At 39.7% G+C, this 12,867-nt stretch overlaps 1 protein-coding gene across 6 annotated transcripts in view; it reads right to left on the reverse strand.

The window, feature by feature from the left end:
* Nucleotides 1-12,867, reverse strand: part of utrn (utrophin) — a 315,204-nt gene that overhangs the window by 55,683 nt on the left and 246,654 nt on the right. For all 6 annotated transcript variants that reach the window (XM_041805540.1, XM_041805544.1, XM_041805541.1 and 3 more), the window contains 3 exons: nucleotides 11,919-12,004; nucleotides 10,516-10,673; nucleotides 931-1,097 (listed from right to left, as the gene is read on the reverse strand). In XM_041805540.1, the coding sequence (XP_041661474.1) occupies nucleotides 931-1,097; nucleotides 10,516-10,673; nucleotides 11,919-12,004 (411 nt within the window). The remainder of the gene's footprint in view (nucleotides 1-930; nucleotides 1,098-10,515; nucleotides 10,674-11,918; nucleotides 12,005-12,867) is intronic.

Consider the following 12,867-nt stretch of genomic DNA (forward strand, 5'->3'; position numbering starts at 1 on the left):
GGTATTTTGTTGCAGGAGTTATTAAATCTAAATTATATGTAGCAGGTCAAACATGAAAGCAAACATGTAAACCTAACACATGCTGAGTACCTGTATGCTCCACTGCACTGGAAATGGTGCGTGTTAAATGCGGCACACTGGCTGGTTAACAATCCTGCTCATCTGTTGCAGAGGATTCAACATTTATCAAACAAATCTGCCCGCATGTTGTGCTTAAAATTGTCTCTGACTTTTTGGATGTACTATGGTAGAAAGGAAAAAAATAATCTAAAGGAAAAAAATCTAAAATGCCTGCTATGCATTTTCTTCCTTCCTCTTCCGCTCTTGCTCCCAGCCTTTCTCTCCCGCCATCGCTCCCTCTCATCCATCAATGACAGAAATTTGGAGACGTGTGCTTCATCAAATGTCTGACTGTATTTCTCTTTCTGCTGGCAAAGCAAGCAATGTGAAGAGGACCATCCTGCTCCTCTGCTGCACAAATCTCCAACTAAACCTTTAAGAACTGTCAGAGAAGTTTCATGATAAATGGACCATCAGAATGCATATCTGTCTTTACCTGTTGTTTCTGTATGTGTGCAACAATAAAAAGCTGAAACAAAAGGAGCCATTGTTTGTGTGAATGCCAGTTCTGTGTAATCAGAGGGTGGTCTGTTATAGATTGTACGCCAGCCAATCAGCTCTTTGTGATCTTTGTCAATGCGCCTGAGCGCTGAATGTTTGTGCGTCATGTGTTTGTGTGTTCTGTTGAAAACCTCCGGATGGTATTTAGCGAGTGGTGTATCAGCTGTTGACATTTAGATAAATGCCTGCCCTCCAGAGCAGAGCTGCCCTTTATGCTCAACCAGGACAGAACAGCACAGAACGCAGACACATTTGGTGTTTGTTTGGGGTTCGTAACATGTGGCAGACTCGTGTCTTCGTGTGTTTTACCTGAAGCCGACGATGGGACACTCCTTGCAGATATTACACTTGGCCTGATGTTTTGCCGTCTCTGCTGCAGCCACTCTGTGAAGGACAGGGAGCCAAACCATGGACTGAGGCTCCAAACGCATCCAATCAATAAACTGACGCGGCTCCAGCTCCACCTTATTGGTCACCTGGAAAAAAACAAACAGCGAAAGCATTATATCAACTCTTGAACAAGCATGTGAAAGTTTACAGAGTACACAGAGGGCTGATAAAATGTTCATGACAGAAATACATTTGAATAAAAGAAAAACAGGCTCTAAGTCGGTGCTTGTAACAAAAAGCCTCATAAAGATGACAATTCATATTAAAGTGACAGCTCCCTGGGGTGCATTATGGCTTATGCAAAATCATTTTTATGTGATACTTTTTCACATTTATTAGTTGAAATACGTTGATTGATTATAACACCCCAACCTCCCTGCAGGCCAATAGCTATGCCATACTTTAACAGCTATATTTATTTGTGCAACTATGAAAAACAGCAACAAATTCCAAGATTGAACTTCTTATCTCAGTTATTTGATGTGTAATCAGGGCCTGTGCACTGATCCTGGAGTGAGGACCCTAGTGAAACTTTAGTTATCATTATTCTTCCACAAAAACAATTGCTAATTTAGGGGACTTAACATGCTCAAAACTCACCAAACTTCCCCAAAATTATCCCCAGTGGTAATTTTCCTATTTTTGTGGAACCATGCAAGTCCAACACACAGGGGTGCCACAGTGGCCCTAAATGTGAGACAGGGGGCTGAGTAAGAGCTACAGGCGTGAAAATCGGTACACATTTGTATCATGACGATGGTCTCTTGGACCATCCCCTAAAGCAGTGGTTCTCAACTGGTTGAGTCATGGGACACACCATCAACACCTTGAGGAGAATTGTGACCCAAATTTTGGAGATCTTTTTGGTCAGTCAGATGTATTTGATAAAAAATAGTAGAGCTGGAGCCTAAGACAGTACAAAAGGTGCAACAAAAACAATGAAACAGGACCAAAAAAATGCATGTTTTATAGAGTCTCATAGACAATTTGGCACATTTTATTCCCAGGCACACATCTGCAATCCACTGAAAAGGGCCTCACGACCCACTTTTGGGTCCCGACCCAAAAGTTAAGAACTACTGCCCTAAAGTGTACAGGAAGCAGACTATAAACAACTAAATGTCATACCTGTGCATTTTCTGTGATGGGTAGGTTGCCCATTTGAAAGAACTAGCCCAAGGGATTTTATCTGCTTGACTCCAGAATTTATATGGTCATTCTGCTCAAGACTGGGATCAAAAGTTATAAAAAACTTGAGTTTTCACCATATGGCAAGGCTACTAACAGATAAAGGTCAAACTATTGCGTTTTTCAGCAATAGGCAGGTTGCACATTTTAACGAACTAGTCCTAGGGGATTAAAATCTGATTCACCCTTGGATTTTTATGGTCACTCTGGTAAAATTTGGGGTCAAAAGTTATCAGAAACTTGAGTTTCACCATAGGCCAGGGCTGTGACTGGGCCCCAATCTTATCCTACTTTCTTTTACAACTTTTTTGCACTGTTATCTGTGACATACAGTGCTTAACAAATTTATTAAACCACACTAGCCCTAACCAAAGTAAGGTTTATGCCACAGCTGCCCTAAATTAACAGCATAGGTAATTACCAAAATCATTTTTTATGTTTCTGCAATGGTTAATGGTTAATACACCAATATGTAGAAGCTCTTTAACCCAAATGATATTTTAAATGCTAAAATTTCATTATTATTGTTATCAATGAATTTTCAAATTTACTGATTTACAAAAAAAAAAAAACAGAAAAAATAGTAAAGCACATTAATATTTCTTGATTAATATGTCAAATTATAGTTATTTACTTGCATTCCTGAAGAGAAAAAATTAGTTTTAGTGGTTGAATGTTATGCTTGACTAATTTCTGACTTCTCAGAGAAGCCCAGTGAGCCGGCTCAAATTTGGGTATAAAAAGGTGAATTCAGTTTGAAATTCCTCATTCCTGTTCAAAATGGTAAAACGTGGAGAGCTCACTGAAAATAAAAAAGTCCGCATTAAAGCACTTCATGATGCTGGATGGTCTTTGAGACAAATATGCAGGTGGTCTAAGAAATTTGTTAAGCACTTTAATTCATATAACTTTAAGTGCTTATGTCAATCATTACTCATTTCACAAGAATAAGCACAATGAGCCTGAATACATGCATATATCACAATCATTCTTTTTATCACAGCATCCCCTGATGCCAACACATGCTTTCTTTGTGTAGTTTTTGATTTGCTTTCCCAACACATATTATTTAACTTATTTTATACACTGTCTTGTTTTTTTGCCATTACAACAGTATCACACTGATCATGCCTACATGCAAACATCTCTACATAAGACCGACTACTGACAACAAAAAGTGACACAACTGGGACATTTCTTTACTCCTCTTATTGTGCTGACCCAGTCAACCTCAGATTTTAAAAGAAAGGCCTCAATATTTCACCACATTGATATGTTTCATGAAAGTACATCTCACTAGTGACCGTGACCATTTTCATATCACCAATTTCACAGGAAGTCACCATAACTCATATTCATATTATGGCCACCTTCTGGAAGAAGCCAGTATCACCTCTGATATAAAACGTTCCATCTTCTTTGAAATTTACACAATAAATACCAGTCCTGCCCTTATAAATTCAAAATTTTTTGCTTCGGCAGGCTGCCATCTACTGTTGATGAGCAGTACTACTTCATACACAAAATGCAATAAGTTCAATATTTTAACTTAAAGTGACAGTTCTTGAGGATCTTCATGGTCTTTCTGCTGTGCTTTGGCACACTGCATGCCATGGGTTGCCCACACCCAGCAGCTGCTACACAGTTGTGGTTGCCTCACATTCACAAGGGTTAGAGGGCCCTTTATTGCTGCTTGCAGCCTTAGTTGTTTATGTAACCTATGCTTGTACATTACTGAGTATTATTTTAAGAAATCTGAATGCTGAACAATTTAAAGAATAGCTTAAAAACAAGGATTCTTCTAAAAAACACTTGCCACTTTGTCACAGGAACAAAACAAAAACATATTTGCAAAATGTATTTCAAGAGAATAGAAGTTGTTTGCCTGTGGATTATAATGAGCCCACTGAAAACAATACACAAAGTGGGAAACTTTCACATGGTTGTTACTGCTAAACAAATCAAAGATGACCTTTACATCATCTCTGACACACACAAAGGGCAGCAAACATTGGGAAAAAACTGCTGTATGCATTTGAAATAAGAAAAGGATAATAAAAGTTTTGGCGTGTGTGTGTGTGTGTGTGTGTGTGTGTGGGGAGGTATGTATGTAACACTGATCCCTTTCCCAATATTTTTAGTGTGCAAAACTGCAGTGTAAAATTTCAAAGCCTATCCTTCTGAAGATAACTACTTTCTGGAAAAACAAACATAAAAGAGGCACACTGAAACCTGCAAACTGAAAGGAAGGACCCGTTTTTTAGTCAATAGTTGCAGCTTCTTCTTTTAAACAACATTCAGCAGTGAGCTATGTGTGATAAGGTTAAATGTTAAAAAGTTCTGCTGCACTGCCATGAAAAAGGTCAAGTACCTAACACTGGAAGAAGCTGTTTACTTAGATGTGTATGTTTCACTAAGGGAAAGTTTCTTGGATCAAATTTTAACAAAATTCTTTAAAATTTAATTTAAAAAGTTTTATATTTTCACACAACCCTGAACTGCACTTAAGAAATGTTTGGTATGAGCAAAATAAGAATTCAAAAGGGGAAGGCCATCTGAGGACCGATTCATCAAGAATGAATCGTGAACATTAGTGCTTTAAAAATTGTGCATCATTTGCTCTCTCGATCTGCTCCGTCTTAAGGTCAAATTCAAAAAGCATATCACGCTGATGACATTCAAGAGCATATACACCCATAAAGCTGTCCTCTAGCGGGCAGTTTGCTCTTGTCTTGGGTGTTGATGTGTAGAGAAGCAGCCTGCATCTTAGTCTGCACAGAGCCATGCACACATGCTGAATTATGTCCACATAAAAAGGATGATCTTGGAGGTGAGGGGAAACTTTTCAGGGTTCATTTGATGTCTGACTTGAAAAATGAAACATGAGATTTAGCATTCAAAATAAAGCCTTTGCTTGCTCCTGCAAGGGGCAAGCAAGGACACATCAGACAATGAAGAAGGACCTGGAAACTCACCATACATCACAGCTCTAGACTGTCTCCACACACATGGATGAAGTGTGGTTATATCAGCGATAGTAATGGCAAAGTTAAATTTACAGCCTTTATATGCAGATCATTTGTTTTAAGACATAGTGGAATGGTTTTGAACTGCATGAAGTAAGCCTCGTGAAACAAAAGCAGAAAAACTAGTCTTGCCAACTTTACAACTTTTTAATTCTTTTTAAAAACTGTGCTTTTTGCCAAATTGAATTATTAACTTTTGATACATTTTAAGACCCCACCCTGCTATGTGTGTTGGACCCAGGAAGAATAGCCAGTGCTAATGGGGATCCTAATAAAGAAAGAAAGATCGATAAAATTTGCATCACAGTTACCACTTAATCTAAACAGACAGGGATTTTTTTTCTCACTTTAAATGAGTGTGGCTATTAGCATTGGTGTTTGTGATATAGATGCTTTTATCATTGATGCTTATCTACACTGACATTGGTCTTTATTTTTCAAAATTATTGGACAAGGCAAAAAGAATTAGTCCTGTTCTGCAGTGTAGATAAAGATATATTTAATCTGTTACATGTGTTTTGTAAATTAGCCGATGTGTTTTTGATTAATTTGCACAAAAAACATGCAGTCAGGTCCTGAAACTCTTAATGGTGATAGTGTTAAGGACACTCAGCTGTAAGGAGAAACCCAAATAACAAAACCCATGTAATGCACCAGCCAAACGAAAGTAAAAAAGGGGGTGCTCCAGATAACGACCTCATCAACAGCAGTGCACCAGAAATAATGTTTTCTTTCTTTCTTTCTTTATTTTCCGGGCAGAGTTTGAGTGTGAGGCATTATGCTGTGATTTTAGAGGACAGTGTATAGAGAGAGTAGTATAAGGGCATAACCAAACCACAAGGCCATACGGCACCCACTGAGTTGTCTCTAATGCCAGGACATGATTTCATTCCATAGTTTGTTTGTTTTTTTGGAAAATTAACTAAATAAAAGTAAATGTTAGATAAAGAATGAGATTAAAATGGTCTTATACTTAAACAGGAAGTGCCATGCAACAAATTGTATTATCTGGCGACAGTAAGTGCTGGTGACAAGTGCTCTGAAGCTGAGGTTTTGGGTGATGCCACAGAGGAAAAAATGCCATTAATGGACACGGCTCTTAATTTTAATACATCAATTATATGTGAACCCAAAAAAAAAGTAAAACTATAAAGGTTAATTTAGCGTGATGATTCCAGGATTACATGTGCAGTGTTTACGAAGATTTCAAATCCTGATCATAACTTCTTTGAGCTAATGATTGAACTCTTCACCTGAATCGCTCCTCAAATCAAACTTTACATCCTCCAACTTCTTGTCTGACCTTCCCTCCTGAACAATCAGTCTCTCCTCTCTCGTACACCTGCTCTTCTTCGCCGTCCTCCCCTCCTCTCTACCATCTAACGGCAGATTTATCGCCCTCATAGATTAATTACTGCAGAGAAGAGATGGTGGAGAGGATGCCTGGATAGATAGATGGATGGATAAATGAAGGAGAGTGACAGAGGAACAGTGGGCGAGGAGGTATTTATGACGGCGAGACTCTTTGATCGCGGGTCCATTAAACTAAACGACCTGGGTGACTTCACTGTCACCGGCGTGGCAGACGGACACACAGGTGGCACAGAGTTTTTGCTTGTGTTATTGTGTGTGTGTTTACAGCCTGATCTGTATCTGCCAACTAAGTTTGATGGAACGGTTAAAGAGCAACTAGACAACAGCTTTGGGAAACTTTTGTGTCTCTTTGCCGTTAGAGAGGAAACTAAGCAAGATAAGGTTAAAGCTGCTTTTCTGCTATTTTCAGAGGCACAGCGGAGGAAATCACTTAAATTTATTGCATCCAAATTTTAATGTTTGGCTCCCATTTACGACCACTGAAGCGTGAGCCAGGAGAGAAAGAGAGAGAAAAAATGAAACTGCGATCCCGTGGGGACGAAGACATCATTAAATGCCAGTAACGTCCAGAGATAAACTCGGGGGAAAGTGGTTAGCCGGCTGCAGTAAAACACTAGAGGACAGCCAGCAGAAGACTGGAGGCCATTTCAGGCTTCACGGTTGGTCAGCAGAGCTTAAATATTGGGGTTATTTTACAGGATTGAGAGAGGCAGCTCTTAGATGGCTGGGAAATGTAAAAGGAGACTGAGGTGCATAATGGCAATTAGCTTTGTGAGGATGCAACCAACCTTAATCTCACACAAACTGATAACCTGCCACAAACTGTTAGCAGGGACGTCACCAAATAAATTATCTAGAGCATTTTGACCACTTTTTACTTTATCACACTCAAAAACATTTTCATGTACTTAGATGTAAATAAACGTATGGGAAAATGAAAGGGGAAAGCAGCAGTTTCATTACTCTGTGGAAGAAGAGCTGAACTATATTCCAGTCTTTCTGAAGCTCCTGATGTTCAGCTTTGAAAAACAAATCAAACAGGTTCACATTTATGAGCATGACAAAAAGAGTCTTTGCTAAGATTCTGAGTTGAATAAAAGTGGAATATCAGCTACTCCTTATACAGTGCCTTTAAAAACTATTCACCCCCTTGTATGTTTTACCCTTTTATTTATTTAATAAATAAATCATGGTCAATATAATTTGGCTTTTTGACCAGATAGCAGGTTTTAAGCAAGAGTAAATAAATATAAAAGGAAAGGTTTTAAAGATAGGTATGAGAAATTGATGAATCCTTTGCACAGTAGATGTGGATGCAACATGTTAATTATCTTTATTGCCCACACTATTGAAACTGTGGTGCAGCAACTATTTGAAAGCAACACTACTGCATTAAAATAAAAATTCAGAGGCGAGGTAGTGCAAGGAAAGCAGGCAGGGTGCTAAGTGCTCTTAAATAAATCAATAGTACTGGGGATGGATGAGACATGGAGTCCTGCAGTGTTACAAACAGATGCCCTCTATTGGCATTCTGAGGTTAGAAGCTCAAACTCTAAAGTGGAAGGTCCAGGTAGTCCAATAAAAAGCATTAGCCCACCTAAACTTCTGCCACCTATGAATGACAGAAAACCATCTGTGCAACCTGCTGAGATCTTCCTTTCACAAGTTTGGTCTAATTGGATAAATCAACCAAAAGGTTATTCAAGAGGTTGAACCAATTCAATCAATATGTTTACATGGACCATTAAGAAAGCTTGGTTACAGATGGATTAGGCCGTTTAACTGGACCATCATCCTTGTCCCTGGATACAAGCACTAGAGGCAGATTTGATTTAATTGCTACAGTGGGTGAGGATATGCCCAATTTAACTTATCTAGATGGCAGAAAGTGAAGAACACGGCCTGGGATGGCTGATATGATACCACTTAACAAAGAAGTGATTTTTACAATAAGTTTACCAATTTATCTGGCGTGGAGGCAATCAATATGACAAATTACTTAGGCTTCTACTACATGTTTAGCCAGATGAAAGACAGGGGGTGTTTGAGGAGTCTTGTGCTCAGATAAGAGGTTAACTGTGTCCCTTTAACAGCTTTTCTCCTTTATTTTGTCATAAAACCTTATTTTAGTGGAAATGCTGACACTATTGAGCAAATACACCTTGTGGGGTAAGTGACCATGTGTGTTGTTCACAAACGAGCCCGCTCTTTTGCGTGAACCACAATGCCTGGCTTCTTTTTGAGAGCTATTTTCCTTTCTCCCATTTTTGTGTTTATTTGAAACACATTAAAAAGCTAAACTGGTACCAAATTAAGAGCCATTTGGGAGCCAATAAACTGTCTCTTCTTACTGAGCTGAGCCAAATGATCCAGATCTCCAAAAAGAGACAGATTTCCCATCACAGTGAGCAGGATGGACGGACATCTGCTATGAAAACACAAGCAGGATCAGGGTTTACCGTGGCACCGACCATCTGTGAGCGTGTCGGACTCCTCTCAACCAGGCTTTAGATGGAGGCTTTTAAACCAGTCAGCCAACGTTTCTCCATGAGCTTTTAAACTTTTTGCCTTCATGCGATGCTACTTTTGAGACTCAAAAGTAGCTCAACTTTTTTATTTTTTATTTTAACAGCTGGCAGAACAATAAGAAGTGCAACACTTTGACTTTTTGATAGTGCTTCTAAATGCAGAGATGACTTTCTGTCTCCATCTGGAGTTCTTTGCTGTGTTGGGACATCATCTTCAAACAAGCTATTGGACTTATTATGTCTCTTACCAACAAACTGAAAAATAATAAGCAAGTGGAACGCTGGCTATATGAAGAAAAGAAGCATGGGTAACTTTACAGATCTTTAGACAGGATATACTGTGTTTTTTTGAAGCAACATAAATGTAAATGTTACAATGCTTCTCATCAGTAAATCTTATACCATTAGAAAGCCTGTTTATTTCCCGTTTATATGGTGCCACATTGTTTAGAAACAAGGCTTTAGTTTTCATCAAGAACTACACAATTTATTTTAGCTCTGGAAAAAACAAAATAAGCTCATGTTGTAGGGGGTTTCATGAATTTGTTGGCACATTTAGATATGGCAAAGACTTGTCTAACCAAGTTACAAAGTTATCCAGCATGAATCCTCTTCCCTCTCTGCAACATGGCTAACCTCTTTAGAGCCCTGCATCCTGCTGAAAACCACACTCTGCTGTGATGGGGAATCAACCGGCTAATGTCCAAATGCTGAGGGTCCGTGGAGACAAATAAATGCCTGTAAACTCCATGCCTGGAGAGCTTGTTCCAGTAAAAGTTTAGCAAACTAAACAGCTGACTCCCCTTTCAAAAATACTAATGGGAATACAGCTAGATATTATGCAATAAAGCAAACTTAGTTGTTTTAAAATTTGTCGAAGTGTTCAAAATTGTTTGACTTGGACAAACTTTCTAAACTTTATCTCCCTTCTGATCATTTTAATGCTGCAACATCTAATTTAAGCAGCAAATATCCGCTATTTTTTCTCTTTCATGTTTAAATTTGATAAAAAATGCTCCTCACAGTTTCCAAGAGCCAAGCTGCCATGTTTTTAGGGTTTAGTTAATCTTCAAAATGCTTGTTTACTTCAAGAAAAAAGTCCTGAATTCGAAAACAGGTTTGTCAGGGAATAAAATATTTGCAACTTTGAGGTTAAAGATTTAAATTTTCCTTCATTTTGTCTTCAATTGGTTTATGTTATTTAAAGTTGTAAAACATAGCCGGAGTACAATTCCAAAAAAGATTTGGGCCCCATGCCTGTAATCCATCTGGTATTAAGAACATTATAGGATTACTAAACACCAGGCTTATGTACTTATGCAGTTTATTATTTCAATATGTGAGAGTGACATGATTCTATCTTTGTTTTTGTTTGCATGTGAACCTACATGCTGGAAGCAGCTGCGGACGCTGGGCTCGATGTTGGAGCCTCCAAAGGCAGCCACCTCGCCCAGCTGCCTTGGGATCTGGATGGCTTCATGGAGCAGCAGACCCAGCTGCCTCTGGTCGCACGTGTCGCCTGCTGATGCCACCTGGCTGAAGAGGTCTAAACGTGAGAAAAAATACAAGAAAAAAGGGAGTGAGAGAAGAGCCAAAGCCTGTTTAAATAAGAGATATGAATAAATATACAGGGAGACAGTGAAATGGAGTGCTGAAACGGACAGGAGGAGGAAAAAAATGGTGTTTTAATCTTTAATCTTTCTGACTTTCTCCTCTGATCTCTCTCTTGGAATCTTGCACCTCCAGACTGACAGAAAGAAAGAGAGGTTTACTGGATATGGATGTCTGCCCAGTGACTCTCAGGCTGGGCCACTTATCACGCTGGCAGCATTATAATTTAGATTTTTTTTCTTTAAGGTGTGACATCTCCGGAGCTCAGGCACACACTGAGCGGCGATAACAGCGAGGGCAAATCTGGAAAAAAGAGGGGCGCGAGGAGGGAGGGCATGACAGGTCTTTCTGCTCAGCTTGCAGACGACTTTGATCTCCGTGTGAGGTTTTACCCTGATGCTACCTCCTCTGTGAATGTGTGCAAGTATGCAAACCGGCAGTGACCCCATTTCAACACATACCTCTTGTTTCACATGCCTCACCTACACCCACATCTCAAAATCACTTCTTTCTCCCTCGGAGATTACATTTGACATACGCAGCAGTCACAAAAAGAGTGTCAAATGGCAGCATGCCTGGTTAGGTGGATGCGTGTTGCAATGTGTGGCTGTATGCAAGCTGCTGACAGCCAATGGAATTCTTGAAGAGAAAAGGAGGAAGGGTGCAATCAAGCGTACGTGATACCCTTCTCAGGCTAATAGGAACTGCCAGTGGAACGAATAAGCTCAGGGAAGCTGGGTAAGAGAAAGGGAGGAGGAAGAAGGGAAGGAAAAGTGAGTAAGATAGGAGAGAAGAAGTCATTGCTGGATGGATGAACGATGGCGTGAGCCATGACAGCAGAGGATGATAGACAGAGGGATATAAAGCAGCTGAAACAAAGAGCACAGAGGCCCAAAATGACAGGCTCTTCCCAAAGCAGCAAGCCTATATCCACGCTTACTAATCCGCAAAATAAATCAGGAAAGAAAATCAAATAAAGAACAAGGGGAGCGCGTAGGAGGTCTCTCATCCAATTAGACGACCTGCTCTCCTGACTCCATCTTTCTCTCTGTCTATTTCTGAGAGTCTGATGAAGCCTGGAATCCTGCTGGGATTTAAGGATGGGACACATTTGTCTCAGATGGACGAGAGTTGCTTGTGTGCTGTGTTTATGCACGTCAGCAACAGCCTTGGCACTTACATTTGTATTTCTCCTCCAGGTGTCCCTTTGAGAGAGAGAGCAGACCGATCTTCATGGACAGGACACGGATCTTCCCGCTGCGGCCGCTGCAGCCGCAAAACACAAACACACGAGACACATCAAACATTGGCACTGACTCACTTCTATTTGATGTGGGCGAATGTTTGTGCACAAACAGAAGGCTTAAGTGTGTTCACTTCTGGATTCGAAGCAACAGCAGTGACAGAAAATCGTTGTTTGTTAATAAAGAAGAGAATCTTCAAGTGTGTGAGAGTGTTTTCTGCGTATCCATGAACAATCATGAAATCAGAGTGTATTGATTTACAGCATGTCAGCACACATGTAATTATACTGTGTATCCATGCTGTATTTGAACACAGCATATATGCCTATTTGATTGCAAGCAAACACATTGTGTAGCAATCATGTGTATGTAAATCGAGGGACTTGCTGGCACATATGGTATGTGAAAATGCCCGGACATGTGGAATGATTGCATGTTTGTGTAAATATTTAGCATCTCATTATTATACACAGGCAACAACTAATTATAGGGATTCAAAGATGCAATCAAAGCCATTAGATACATCACCTTTGACAGTTTCATCAATTTGACATCACTTTTACATAGAATGAAAGGTAGATATGGTGCAATTAAGGAGGAGCAGTTCCAGTTAATTCAAAATTTGAGCGCTCTTGTTACCTAATGAACACGTAATCAACATCTCGATGGTCTAAATTGAATCATATGAACACATGTTGAAAAGACTGAATGCTTCCATAATTGTGATCAGCTGATTTCACGATGGCCAGCTGATTTGCTCCTAGCACGCTATTGGCTGATCACTCTCATGCTGCTCTTGCCTGGCTACACTCTGCCGCTCTTTCTGCAAGCTGCTCTTGCAACTGTCCTCCACCCCAGCTCCTCTTCTACGCCACACATGATTTA

The sequence above is a fragment of the Cheilinus undulatus genome, linkage group 14 (assembly GCF_018320785.1).
Source record: "Cheilinus undulatus linkage group 14, ASM1832078v1, whole genome shotgun sequence".
Lineage (NCBI taxonomy): Eukaryota > Metazoa > Chordata > Actinopteri > Labriformes > Labridae > Cheilinus > Cheilinus undulatus.